The sequence below is a fragment of the Stigmatopora argus genome, chromosome 3, assembly GCF_051989625.1.
Source record: "Stigmatopora argus isolate UIUO_Sarg chromosome 3, RoL_Sarg_1.0, whole genome shotgun sequence".
Classification (NCBI taxonomy): domain Eukaryota; kingdom Metazoa; phylum Chordata; class Actinopteri; order Syngnathiformes; family Syngnathidae; genus Stigmatopora; species Stigmatopora argus.
The window spans coordinates 10476530-10491752 of record NC_135389.1 but is presented as its reverse complement, the minus strand read 5'-3'; the positions used below and the strand labels follow the sequence as shown (position 1 = coordinate 10491752).

The 15223-nt window shown below is 39.4% G+C and overlaps 1 protein-coding gene across 2 annotated transcripts; it reads right to left on the bottom strand.

The window, feature by feature from the left end:
* Positions 1–1038: 1038 nt before the first annotated feature.
* On the bottom strand, positions 1039–13665 carry LOC144071501 (uncharacterized protein C3orf20-like). Of its 2 annotated transcripts, XM_077596689.1 has the most exons (18): positions 13520–13665; positions 13376–13449; positions 11827–12167; positions 10132–10161; positions 9735–9779; positions 9546–9648; positions 8838–9029; positions 8605–8754; positions 8415–8535; positions 7802–7921; positions 7154–7301; positions 5560–5737; positions 5355–5432; positions 4280–4637; positions 3603–3719; positions 1685–1827; positions 1477–1622; positions 1039–1175 (listed from the first exon to the last, which is right to left on the bottom strand). In XM_077596689.1, the coding sequence occupies exons 1-17, from the start codon at positions 13601–13603 to the stop codon at positions 1490–1492; spliced, it is 2415 nt and encodes an 804-aa protein (XP_077452815.1). In that variant the 5' UTR covers positions 13604–13665; the 3' UTR covers positions 1039–1175; positions 1477–1489. The 2 variants fall into 2 exon arrangements, with proteins under 2 accessions (XP_077452815.1, XP_077452814.1); XM_077596688.1 differs by lacking the exon at positions 1039–1175 and having other exon boundaries at positions 1413–1622.
* Positions 13666–15223: the final 1558 nt, after the last annotated feature.

Here is a 15223-nt window from a genome sequence, read left to right as displayed (position 1 = left end):
ATTAATACTTATTGGGAAATATTGCGGGAAAGTTTTTGCACTCGAGTGGATATATTTGAGTTTTCCAACAGATATATTGGTTAGATGATTTGTAGATAAAGAGCATAATTACATGCTTTTCAAAATTCTTATATATTACCTCATTTGTTTGTATTGTAAGTAGAGTGGCTTTAAATAGAAAAAAAATCATGCGGTTTTATTCTTTACTAGATAATTTCATAATCTTGGCATATGTATATTGAAGTTGGAATGATGTGAATGTCATAAAAAAAGGAATGGAAAGCAAAAATATTGAATATTTTAATAGGAAATGATGAGACTTAAAAAGGGGAAATTTGGGGGAAAACTGAGTAGGAGCCTGCAAAGTATGGATTTTAATTCAGACATTTAGACATCTAGGTTGTTTCTTCATTAAGAAGAAAAATTACATGCTTTTCAAAATTGTTATATGACCTAATTTGTTTGTATTGTAAAAACCATGAAATTTTAGAATTTATCAGATAATTTCATAATCTTAGTTTGTCTCATCAGCCACATAAAATTGAACATCTCTTTTATCATTGTTATTTTAAACATTCTAAATGATGATTTCAATGAACTGATGCATTTCCATGACATATTTGGAATATGGGTGAGGAAGTGCGACTCAAATCACACAGGAAAAACTTGTGGCGCTTTTACAATGTTGCAATTTTTAAATATCTGGCAATTTGATAGAGAACGGAAAATAAAACAAATGCTAGGTGAGTTTTTAGAGGACAATAAGGACAAACTTTAAACAATATGCATGCACAAGCTAATGAAATCCATAATGAAAGCTCTGCAAAATCTATCATTTCATTCAATGACGATAGGAAAGAAGTAGTCAACTTTGATTTCTGGGTTTGTGTTGAGGCCTCCTACAACTCACTGAGTCATCTCATTTTGTATTCATGTTTTCATGGCCTCTTGTGAAGGTTCACGTGTGTTGTTGTCAAACGCAGAGCAAAACAAAGTAGTTGTAATATGCAATCATTTTTATTCTGTTAATTTCCCCATAAAAAACATTAAAAATAGGAATATGAAAAAACAATAGAAACAACAATAAACAATTCTAAATGCTGCAATGAAGTTTTCCTTGTTATGAGTATCTGTTTCTGTTGCATGCAGATTGTTTTATTACAGAGCCTAAACGCCTGTGGGAAAACATACACAATAAGAATAAAAACTTAAAAACTTTTAAAAAATCTACGTCACTGTGATACTACACATGATTAGAACAAAAGTATTTGATTGGATGACATATAGTAGCAAAATAATATATTGTATGGTTATTCCACAAAGAAGTTCAAAAATATTTCTCATACTACATTTCTGTTCCTATTTTGTTCCCATCTGGGTGTTTATATTTTGTTAGCTTTTTTTTGTAAAATAAATGTAACTATCGTGGGAAATAAAATTCACACCAAAAATAGCTTAAAAATGAGATATTTGCACCTTTGGTTTAGTCTCATGTTTCGGTGGCATAGTCTTTCTCTGGTATGTGAGTCAATGTGATGTCATTATTTAACCTGTGTGCTGATCCTTCCACGTTATTTGCGTCTGAGACGTCGGAGGAACTCGCGCTGACCCTTGCACTCTCGCTGCAAAGTAAGGATTACATCAGGATATTCATCTTCAAATTGCAAAATTGGTGCAGTCCTACCTGAATTTGTAATCGGGAGGGAGGCTCACCCCCACCCTGTAGTCTTCCCTTGTTCTCAAGATTTGCTTTTGAAGGTCCAACACCGAGAATGTGCGACCATTGGACACATAGCCCAAAAACATCAGCCGCCCTCGGATGTACATCTAACAGATTGATAGGATTTCATTAGATAATGTAAGTAGAGAAATGTAATGCTGCCACGTTAAGAAAAAAAAGTTCAACATCACACCCTAACATAACTTGAATGTATTTCCATGCTTCATGCTTCTAAATAACTTTAAATTGATTGTAATCATATTAAAATATGAAAATTATCACAGTTCAGCTACTAAGTCTATTTCTCTTTATATGTATATTCCATTAAAAATGTTGACATAATGCATGAAGCAGAACGCACGGATCAGATGAAATAAAAAGAAAAAAATACATTCCACCCATTTCTTTGAAAAGTATTGTTATTCTGTGTCCTTAAAGACACGCTCTATTTTTGTGTCTAAGCAGCTGAACGTGACAACCTACATACAAAAAAACAAAACAAAAAAAACATTGGTATTGACAACATTGGCCCAAGTTTGCTTTGTATTTGATCAATACCAAAATATGGTGTATTACACAACACTGGTGGAAACGGCTTTACAGTGGTACCTCGAGCTACGATCAGCTCTACCTACGACATGCTCGAGATACGATGAAAATTTCAATCGAATAATTCGCCCTAGATACAATCAACATTTCGAGATGCGACCAAGCCAGGTGGCCATGGCACTGTCTTTTTTGCGTCTCTTTCGTGTATAAAATATATCTACGAGCACTGGACTGCACATGATGAACTCGTTGTAATGGATATCATGTCGCTTGGAAATTCCTTTGGGCTGGAGGTTAACGAGGCAGATGTGAATGACCTAATCGCCAAGGACCACGAAGAACTCATGACACAGGATTTAATGGAGCTCCAGGAAAGTGAACATTTGTTGTCGGAACTCAGTAGCGAGGAGGCGGTAGAAGAGGCAGGGCCCCTGGCTACAAAGGATATCAAAGACATGCTCGCGAAGTGGCAAGAGTTTTCGGATTTTGTAGAAAAGAGGCACCCGGACAAGCTGGCAAGTGGTCGCGCGTTATTGTATTGTGATGACATTTGTGCGCGTCATTTTCGAAATATTTTGAAGGGGAGCCAAAAACAAACAACTCTTGATGCATTCGTTTTGAAGACTCCGGCTGAACGTCGGAGTGGGGTCAACCCGTAGAACAAAAGTAAAAAAGATTAAAACAAAATTAGAATTCAGTCTTGTGTGAAGTTACATTAAACGTTGAGTGTCTGTATATATTTATCCAAGTTAATTTAAATTTGTTTGTTCGAGTGAGATGCCGTGGATAAAGTCCCCCCGAACACCCCCCACCCCCTGCCTCCGTGTATGTCGCTGTCTCTACCCTCCGCGAAATGCGTCTAATTTTACTTCTATTAAACACATTTTATTACTATTAAACCACTCGTTATTTATTACTTTGTCAATATATGGCGAATTAGAACAAATAAAACATTTTTTCCAATCTAATATCCTGTTTTTGGTGTTTTTTCAGAGGGTTGGAACAAATTAATTTATTTTTAGTTCATTTCAATGGGAAACGTTCGCTCGAGTTACGAAAAGCTCGACATACGATCTCAGTCCCGGAACGGATTAAGATCGTATGTCTGGGTACCACTGTATTAGCTTTTGTGATAGTGACAATTGTGCCATGTTTTAGCTCTGCCCCACGTGAAATATTGCATGGTAAAGTGGCTCCAAATTGCACAGACAATGATGTCAAGGAAAATTTAGTTTTAGTAAATGAGGATAAACAACCAATCAGATGACAAAATGTTCCTCAGATGTCAAACTAAAGGTTAATGTTGAGGCATCTGGCCATATTTGGTACTAACCAGGATCATGCCAGCTGCAACATTGTGCCGATGCTGCAACAGGATGTTGTTAACGGGGCAGCCCAACGACCCGGTGGACACTTCATACCTCACCAGGCGAAATGAGTCCATCTGACACTGAAAGTGCAAACAAGTTGTCCAATGTAAAAAAAAAAACAGAGAAGTTAATGTACATTGGTGGAAATGTAAACTCTTTATACTGGTCTCCATACTGAAGAAATCAACATAATAGTGTCTGTTAAGGGATTTGTATTTTATTAGTCTTTTCAAGAAACTACTATACGTTTTTTAGATTGAATAATGTATTTTGTCTCGTCCTCACTATTTCTACTCGTGTTTTCATGCCTAGTTGAAAAGTGCCAATTTCTGGAGTTTTGTAGATGTGTTTTATTTTCCATCAACTTCCAACAACTCCAGTGGGACAATAGAAAATCCTTACTAAGCACATATAAAAGCTAATTGTCGCCTAGCATCCAAAAACAGCGAAAAATAAGGTATTATACTATTTATTCGCTTTTCACCCTTGAAAACATTAGAACGACAAACCCATTATTGTGCATGTTAAGCATTTGCCTCATTAGGTGATAGCTTTTTGAAGTTGACTAGATGTGCTCAGCACATTTTGGGGGGCATTTTTACAGGACAAACCCCTGGAGTTCTTTCACCCCTTTTATCACCTGAGTACAGGGCATGGTTCTCTTCCTGTTGCTCCTGCGATAGAGTTGCTGGATGGCATCCTGCTCCAGGGTGACGCCCGGTTTGACAGGTAGGGTGACCACCACAACCAGAATCTGTTGGCTGTACTGCGGCTGACCTGTGATGAAGGCGTCGTACTCTATGTCTAGCAGAACGGGCATCAGCGCTGTGCTGCAGCAGCATCTCTTGGGCGCATTCTCTTTCAGCTGCTTGAGCAGGGTTGCCCGGAGCAGCAGGGGGCACACAGTGAGAGGCACCGAGGGGACCATTTGCGACTGCACGGGGCAACGAGGAAGACTGATCAGACGTGAGTTGGGATGGTCTGGAAGGATCACTAACCTAGCGAGAGGGTCAGAAAGTCGACAGAAAACAGTCAATCAACTTATGAGGTTGTGTTGGTGGTCATTCTTTCAATTCGTACTCACTTTGTAACCATATATATGTATTAAATTAATCTGTTTGTTTTGGAAATTGGGTGTCACTTTTTTGTTCAGGGAGTTATTGATTCAGAAATAGGACGAAAACATATTTAGCATACTGTTTATTATATAACATGTATTTTATATTGTTTTTGGTATTACTTAATAACCCTTTAAACCAGATTAGCAACAATTACATAATCGTTCACCAATATTTGGCACTGAGTTACTGTTTTAGTATTCAAGTTTATTTTTATGACATACGTACAACAGTTGTAAATGACAATTATTTCTTCCATGAATGAGTCACAATTTGGTTTCTAGTTTGTTCAGTCATTTGTGTAGACTCACCAAAAATGTTGATTGTCGTTTTCCAAAGTAAAAGCAGATGTTTGTAAATGTCTTATTTTGCTATAGAGCAAAAGGTAAACTGTCTATTTTAAAGGAAGTGATACAGAAATGCGAGAATATTTATTCTTGGATTTAGACCATTTCTAAATAAAAATAGGTCCGTAAATGATGAATCCATTTTTAAAATCTTTGTTGAATAATTTGAGAAACAATTCATAGTTGATCAATTAATGAGTTATGGCCAAAGGCAATATAAAATGGTGAGTGAATATTGGCTAAATCTTACTCCTGTTTGATGTTCCCATGGATGCGTAGAGGTCCGATTTGTATCATACTGTGCTCCTTGTTATTCTTTGCAGGTCCCCTGAAACATTCAGAATGCGTTCATCTTCTTCAGTGACAACTAAACAAAGTTAGATGTATTTGTTTACAGTATTTGCGTACGTTTGATTTTAAGTGTATTTTTGCCACTAACATTGGCATGTTACTACCTCTGCTTGGTTGGAGCTTCCCGATTTGATTTCTTCGCTGGTGGCTCTTGTTTCTCCTGTCCTTTCTCTTTGGTCTTACCCAGCTTGGTGCTAGCCCGTTCTGATTCAGACTTTTTAGCCCGTTTTTTGTGTTTGCCCTTCATAGACATGGACTTCTTCTTCTCACCTCGCTTGATACCTGCATGTGAGCACACACATGGATAACACTTTACCATGAGCGATTATAGATTAGAGAAGTGTGAGCTGGATGCTGACATATCATGTACAAATGCACAATGTAATGATATCCAATACAGGCAATACAGTGAACGTTCATTTAATGGATCTTTTTCGTTTCTTCAATTTCGACAGTGGACACTTTAGGCAGGTCAGGATTTCGAGTTGAGTGCCAAGGCACCGTGACCGGACGTTTCATTGAAAGACGTTTGGCCCCCGGACCTTCGGTCCCCGGACGTTTGGTCGACCGGACGTTTGGTCGACCGGACGTTTGGTAGAACGGACGTTTGGTAGAACGGACGTTTGGTAGAACGGACGTTTGGTAGAACGGACGTTTGGTAGAACGGACGTTTGGTAGAACGGACGTTTGGTCGCCGGGTTCGCTCGCTGTCAAATTATGACAGAGAGTTCACTATTGATATTTTGATTTTAGATATTTAGATATTAAACACACTCTCTCTTTCTCCCTCATGATTATAATTTTGAGAGCTGGTTTCAACAGTAACAACCCGGCGACCAAACGTCCGTTCTACCAAACGTCCGGTCGACCAAACGTCCGGTCGACCAAACGTCCGGGGACCAAACGTCTTTTGACGAAACGTCCGAGTACCCCAAGGCACACATTTTTTTTCCGTTTTTTTTGTCCCTGAAGAGAGAAAATAGTATTGTTGTGTGCTATGTTTGAATACATTTACACGCATTTTATGTGGGCAATTGTTTGAAGGTTCAGAATTTTTGCAAGAGCTAGGCTATTTTCCATTAGCCCATCTTTATTGTCTCACATTATATTTTAGTTTTAAGCCTGCATGCTTTTGAAGCCTGAAATAATAATGCTTGGATGTACAATTAAGTGTTTGAATGAACATTCAAATATATTTAAATGCTTTTCTTATTGCTGTGTGTACATTTTTGTTGCACTTGCAAATTTATAAGATAAACACCCCGTGGTCCGCAAATCCCTGTTGCGCTGTCTATGTTTTTTTAACTTTTACATTACACTAGTACACTTTTTGGGTTTTGCACTTTAGCGTTCGTTACATTAGCAACACTCTTTCAGTTTTGCAATGTTTAATTGTAAACTTAGCAGGGTCTGCAAAATAAACAGATTGAAACAATTAAGAAAAAAATAGGAACTCTAAGAAAGTTGTCCTCTTTAGTCTATTGTTAATTTCCTCCAAGTGTTGAGGATCACCTTCTTTTTTCATGAAGCATAATCAAAACATCTTGAAGGATACTTTGTAAAGTGTTTCTTGAGTTTATGTATTTAATTAAGGTCACGTGCGGAAGTGGGGAAAAAGATGATTTTTAATCTATTAAGGTCATGAATATATCTCCGGTGTTTACTGTAGATAAAAAAGCAGTATGAAGCAATAGCTACCAGTGGCAGTGCGGTAATATTTCAGCCAAGCGTCCATGAGATCTCGCACTTTCAGCCGTAGGTTGGTCATTTCGCCCACCACCAGACATCCTTTCCTCCAGCGTGCAAACACTGTTCCCTCTGTTTCTGGGACAATCTGGTCAGGATCCTTTAGGGGAATATGGCAGGGTGGCACATCTAAATTGATTTTAATCCTGATTGGTAGCATCCATTAAATTAAACCTTATTATTGACAATCATCACATGTAAAATGTGGGCTCTGGTATATATTAAATAAGACAATCTGGTACTGCATTATAGTCCATCTCATCTTTTCTGAACCGCTTTATCCTCATTAGGGTTAAGGGGGGTGCTGGAGCCTATCCCAGCTGTCTGCGGGCCAGAGGCGGGGGACAACATCCTGAATCGGTGGCAGGGCACAAGGAGACGGACAACCATGCACACTCACACCCATACCTAGGGGCAATTTAGAGTGTTCAATCAGCCTACCATGCATGTTTTTGGAATGTGGGAGGAAACCGGAGTACCCGGAGGAAACCCACGCAGGCCTGGGGAGAACATGCAAACTCCACACAGATGGACATGACCTGGATTTGAACCCAGGACCCCAATGTACTTAAGCTTTATCATCAATGTTATCAGTCTTACCACTTCCTTCGCTGAGTATGGGACTGCTGAGAGTGGGATTTGAACTTTGTTATCATCAGACTTGAAACACAGAAGAGCCGACGTGCCACTAAGAAGCCGTAGTGAGATGCCCTTAGACAGCTGCAACACACACAGAAGTTATGACTTTATGTAGCATACAGTAGGTAAAATAAATACTTGAGGCTTGATGTGAATTCATAACTGGTTCTGAATAAAATCAATGGGATTGACCTTCTTTGGTATGAAGTTGATTCACGACATTGATACTTTAAGCATACGTTTCAATAAAAAAACATATCTTTAAGGACAATGGTTCGATTATGATTCAATTCAGTTTGGAAGCACTTGGATATGAAGTGGAAATAGAGCAATATTCATTTAAATGAAACCATTATTCATAACTGAATAAAATACAATGCTCACAGTATTTTCATACATGTAAATTACATTAGTGAACATGCAAAAAACAACTAGTACATTTTGTTTAGTACGTTATGAGCAGCGGTATCAGAGGGACTTGCCTTATGGAGTTTGTAAGATGCAATCATTTGGAATTGGAATGCAATGTGACCAAATAGACCCTAATACAATAATTTTAACATTCATGGTTCACCTTGATGAGAATCTTTTCAGGCGGTTCTTCGCCAGGTTTCCAGCTCCACTCCTTTTTGAGCTTGCCTTCCCAGTCGCACATTAATCCACCATGCTGGTCCCACAAGGCTGTCACCGCAGAGCTGAAGGAGAATTATTTTAACATATTGTATAAAGCAGCCACGTTGCCAAAATAAGAGTGCTTAAGCCACCTGACAGGGTGCGAAGCAGAACCATCGCCAAACATGGTGACAGTGGCCAGGATGCCAGGAGTGTGGCTGTCGGTGAACACGTTGGTGTAGAAGCCTCCTGTCGGAAGACCCGAGGGGCTGTGACATACAGCCATGTTGCCTGACGGGTAGCTGAGGGCACGGCATCAAGGTGCAACAGATGACCACCATCAGAGCCGCTGAGCTACCTTGAAAATAGCCATTGTAAAGGATACTATACGAAGGAGGTTCCGTTGCTGATCCTGCAATGTAATTTCTTGAGCGGAGGCATCCGCTGAAGAGTCCCTTCATCGTTGAAGGTTAAAGGCTCGCATAACACACTCTTGGACTTTATCCCCGCCTTTGGATCGACGTAGTGGCGGAGGATGGGAGTGCTTGGCACTTGATCCATCACTCGTGGTTTTAAGCTGACAGATGGAAGCATGATGTTTATGATTGATGACGAGAAAGAGCGACATGTGCAGAAAAAATTGACGTAATGCTTTCGGTTTTTTTTGTTTGGTCCAGTGTTGTTATTGGCGTCAGCTACAATAGACAGTAGCCGCGTTTTGACCTTTCAGTTCGAAAAATAAATGAGTAAAAACCTGACAGAGCTGGCGACTTCTTTGTCGATGTTCAAGTATGTTTACTAAGCTGCCACTCGCAATTCCACATCATTGGAACATGTCTGTCTTTCTCAGTCATTTTAATGGCTTAATAAAAATCATCTTGTTTTTCCGTTTTTTGTATACATATTTCAAACAAGGTTGGTATACTTTTATCATTTTTAAAAGGTTTAGAACAAATTATATTGATTCAATGTAAAATATGCCTCAACTACTTACAAAAAAATCCCAAGTTATGAAACTACTTCTGCAACACATTAATTTTATAAGTAAACATACAACTGTATATTCTGAAGACGGGATATTGGCATAGCTCACTTTGGAGTTTTGCTGGCCTTGAGTCTCTCTAACACCCACTGGCACACACTCCGAGGAGGAGGCGTGTCTTCCTCCAAGGCTTGAACTGGCATAGCAAGCCATTCTGAAAATATGAAAATGGTAGTCATGAAACAAGGCCTAATAATTTTATGTCTTTTGGCAGTGCTTCAGCGACTACTGGCCACTCACCTGGATCTTGATTGCTTATCATGTTCTCATCTGTGGGGCTGAGAGCTTCATGGAAGAAATAGGATTCAACAGAAAAGCAACATAGACAAATTAACTATAAGATTTTTTTCTTAATACTTTTTTACCTCAAGTAAATTTGGAAACAGATAAAATGTAGATGTTTCAACTGCGATATTGCATGAGCAAGTTTGTAATGAAATGTTTTATTGAAGAAGTGTGGGTGTTCCACATTTTTCATTTCAGGGTGTTGAAATACTCACATTCCCTGCATACGATAACAGTATGGTAAGTATTTCACAATACTAAATAGTCTGGTTGTTGAACTATCCACATCTCATATGAATGTGACAAAACGTGTTAACGTATTAAAACCTATTCATCGGCAGTAAGGACTTACCAGACACCTCATTGGGATCATCTGCAGCATCTAAACAAACCAAAGACAAGTTAAGGTTTGCATTACACAATGTCAATGATGCAGTCTTTCAGATTAACAATGATGAAAGTAAACATTTAGTTCCAAATTTTATATACAGTGGTACCTCGACATACGAGCACACCGACATACGAGCATTTCGAGATACGAGTAAAATTTCGAGCAAATAATTATCTCTAGATACAAGACAAATTTCGAGATACGAGAAAGCCAGGACATGAGAGGCTGTTTATGATTTTAGCGCACTGTCTTTTTTGCCGCATCTCTTTCGTGTATAACAGATATCTAAAAGCACTGGGCGGAGTGTTGCATTTTTTTCAGTGTTTTTTTTCCCGTCACTCAGCGCGAATGGTGGAGCGATCGCTAATACGAGGAGTATATATTACTTGTTGGCAAGTGGTCGTGCGTTATCCTATTATGAGGACATTTGTGTGCATCATTTTCGGAATATTGTGAAGGGAATACAAAAGCAAACAGCCCATTGATAGTGAAAGTCAGGTTGGAGGCGGGGCAAATAGAGCCAACGCGGGAGAAGAAAGGTATCAAACTTTAATACAAAATTAGAATTAAGTTTAGTATAAGGTTAGATTAAATTTATTTTTGAGTGTCTGCATCGTAATCTAAGTTCATTTAAATTTGTTTTATGTTATGAAACGAGCATGTTGCCGTGCAAAAAGCACCCCCCCTCTCTGTCCGTCTCTCTTTCTCTCCCCCTTCGAAATCCATATAATTTTAGTACTATTAAACACATTTTAGTAATATTAAACCACAAGTTATGTGTTACTTTGTTAATAGATGGTGAATTAGAAGAAATAAAACATTTTTTCCAATCCAATATTTTGTTTTTGGTGTTTTTTCAGAGGGTTGGAACGAATTAATTTGTTTTTAGTTCATTTCAATGGGAAACGTTCGTTCGAGTTACGAGAAGATCGACATACGAGCTCAGCCCCGGAACAAATTAAGCTCGTATCTCAAGGTACCACTGTATTGACATATTTTATCTTTTGGGAGGACATTTTTATTTTCCTGCTCAGTTGTGCTGTTATCTTTGTCCCACCTGTCACGAGTGTCAGAGCAGACCTGCAAAGACTAAGGTAATAATATATATAATAATAATATTTAATTTTCTGAACCGCTTTATCATTAGGGTCATGGCGGGTGCTGGAGCCTATCCCAGCTGACTATCCCAGAGGCGGGGACACCCTGAATCGGTGGCCAGCCAATCGCAGGGCACAAGGAGACGGACAACCATGCACACTCACACCCATACCCATACCTAGGGGAAATTTAGAGGATCCAATCAGCCTACCATGCATGTCTTTGGAATGAGGGAGGAAACCAGAGTGCCCGGAGGAAACCCATGCAGGCCCAGGGAGAACATGCAAACTCCACACAGATGGACATGACCTGGATTTGAATCCAGAGCTCTGAGGCCGACACGCTAACCACTCACACTACCGGGCCACCCTATATATATAATAATAATAATGATAATAATATGGCGTGCGGCCTGGCGGCTGAGTGGTTAGCGCGTCGGCCTCACAGTGGGAGTCTCTGTGGGTTTTCTCCGGGGACTCCGGTTTCCTCCCACATTCCAAAAACATGCATGGTAGGCTGATTGGACAATGGTCCTTCCAAGTGTGTGGCAGGCCTTACCAGTTTCGTCTTGAATGGTTTTAGTGGTTTTCTTCTGTGCCTTTCTCCTCCTTGCCGCATTGAATCGTGCAGCATCTTTAGCAGACAACTTGAGCGCTGTGTCCGCCGAGTAGTTGAAGATGTCGGCCGCCTGCAAAGCGGCGCCCCTGGTGCGGTACAGTAAGCGACCCAACTCATTCAGCAGGCGAGGGGCTGCCCGCTTATGGCTAGCCAACGGGTCTTCATTCTCATCTTCTGCTGAGTCATCTTCGCATTTTTCTTCCTTTACGCCTGTCAATATGTCTGGGAGTTCGTCGGTTTTGGCCTTTTTTACAAGCTTTACCAGTTTGCCATTTTCCGACCTGTGAAATAACACAAAAACAAAACGTACGAAAATAGCTTCATAATTTGTAAAATACTTTTCTTCTGGTGAAGGGTTTCAATGCCACCAGCTTTCATTCAATTAGGTTATGAAATAAGAGATTTAAAATTGATTATTTTGATATTGAATTGATATTTTATAAAAGAATGTTTTAATTTTGAGTTCTTGATTAGGTCACTTGTTTAGTCAACAAATACTGCAGGCGGATTATTACTTTTCTTGGATGATAACAATCGAGAAAGTTGAGAGCATTTAAATTTGAGGTTGTACTTCAAAGGATTTGGGCAATTATATTTATAACTTAAGTTATTTCAATTGCTAACTGATTATCAAAGAAGTTGATCATGATTAGCTATCATTAATTGATCATTAAACGGCTCTTGATTAAAAGCTGCAGCTAATATCTAAAATTGCTCACTTCTTGACTAGTTTAATTTTATTATGCATAAATTAGGATTTTTTTAAACCCTTACATGACACATTTAATTTGCCATTGACGGCACTGGACATCTAATTAATTTTAACTGTACTCGAAAACACGCTCCTCCCAATCAAAATTGTTTGGACATCTAGAGCCATCAATGGTAGTGAAAGATGAGGATTCATAGCCAGTCTTTCCAGTTTAAATGAATTGGACATCTATTGCCATCAATGACATGAAATGACTTGAATTCCATGTAAAAAAAATAAACAATAAACTGCAGTTTTACCTGGGGCTGTAATCAATGTGTATATTATATATCATTACCTTAGATTGACCATTTTGTTCAATTATAAATGAGGTTATAATTAAAAAAAACATAATAAAATACTATAATGTCTAACTATATATATATATATATATATATATATATATATATATATATATATATATATATATATATATATATATATATATATATATATTCAATCCCAAGTCAGTCCTCCTGTGTAGAGTTTGCATATTCTCCCCGGGCTTGCGTGGGTTTTCCCTGCAATTGGCTGACCAGCAATTCAGGGTGCCCGCCGCCTGGTGGCCATAGTAAGCTGGGATAGGCTCCAGCACCCCCCACGACCCTTGATAGGCGATTCGGAAAACGAATGACTGAACTTCCGATGCCAAAAAAAAAAAAAATAGCACGTCTAAAATTGCGCAGGCCTAATAAAAGGTTTGAATCATTATTCCAACATACACATATCTTGACATACCTTTTTTCCTTCCTCTCCTCTTTGGGTTTAACCACATTCACAACTTTGCCCTTTTTACTTCGTGGTGGTGCAGGCTAGCAAAAGAGGACAAATGATCATGAAAAACCCCGAGCAACTTGACTGTTGCCAGAGAGGAAAGCCCACCTGGTCGAAGAAATATATGGGGTTGGGGGTCAGCAGCGTCAACGAATTCATGTGGAGGGAAGAATTGGCTCGAGCTTTGACCATTACGACGGCTTCGCTCACGAGTGGAGTCCTTTCGCGTCACTTGCGTCACCAAGTGACACAAAGCGGCCGTCGTCAGAGCTAGTTTCTCTCCCAACGTCCACCAAAACACAAGCAAGAGAAAGCTCGCTGTAGCCCAGATCCACAAAAAATAATAATCAAATCATGGCGAGATTTTACAGGTGAATAGCTGTAGTCGCAAAATGGTAAATATAGTAGTGACTGACGTTTGTCAAGCTGATCTGAAGAGTGCGCTCGAGGAACAAAAACAAAAAAACTTAACGAGTTCGGACCACTAAGATGTATAGTAACATGGACATTCTCATCTCTTCTCATCTCATTTTCTGAACCACTTCATCCTCATTAGGTTCGCGGGGGGTGCTGGAGCCTATCCCGGCTGACTCCAGGCCAGAGGCGGGGGACACCCTGATTTGGACACCTAGGGGCAATTTAAAGTGTCCAATCAGCCTACCATGCATGTTTTTGGAATGTGGGAGGAAACCGGAGTACCTGGAGGAAACCCACGCAGGCCTGGGGAGAACATGCAAACTCCACACAAGTGGACCGACCTGGATTTGAACCCAGGACCCCAGAGTTGTGAGGCCGACGCGCTGACCACTCGCTCCACCAGTCCACCAACATGGAAATCATTATTCTTAATGTTACTCTTTTGGAAAACATCTGAACAGCTCTCTCAGTGGACGCAATGAAATTATCAAACCGTCATTCTTAACATCTACATGTATCACAATTATTAGTTTATTGATTTCAAATAAATTAAACAAAAAAAGATAAGCTATCACTTTGACTGAGATTCTTTGCTTTTATCGTTGCTGCCAGTAAGTAATATTGATGTATTTACTTTGGTGACTTTTCACCACTAACCAATTCTGGCAATTAACATGGAAATATTAATTACAATGCAAAGTGAGCTTACTTTGACCAAGTAGCCCGACTCGCTAGAACACCTGTTTATGGCTAATTTGAATATTAATTTCACCAAGTACCACAAGACATGTCGTACTGCTTATCCTCACCAGGGTCGCAGGGGGTGCTGGAGCCTATCCCAGCCAACTATAGGCACCAGAACAACCTAAATTGGTGGCCAGCCAATTTCAGGGCAGGAGATAAACAACCAACCACATCTCCTCGTGCCCTGCAATTGGGGGTCCTGGAGCCTACCCCATCTAACAACAGGCGAAAGGGAGACTACTACCCTAAACTGGATGCCAGTTTCACATACACATAGAGGCAGACAATCAATCGCACTCACAATCACACCACGAACAAGCGGGAATTGATTCCACGCTTGCCCGCACCAAAATCAGGCGCGTGAACCACTACAGTGACTACACCATCAAGTGGCTATTTTATTTCGTTTTTGGATACTTATAAATACATTTGTAAATTGTTAACAAAAGTTGAATGTAAAATTAAAATGAATAACAACAGAAATAGACATTAATTACAGAGCTAAGTAACTCTGAGGTTTATTTTTTTCTTTTCATAGTATTTAACTAATTGCTTGGCATTGAAGTGTGAGTGTGAAAGACACTTGCAGATCTGTACCCAAACATGAATGCTGATTTTATAAGGTGATCAATGGCAGTCAATGAGTTCAAC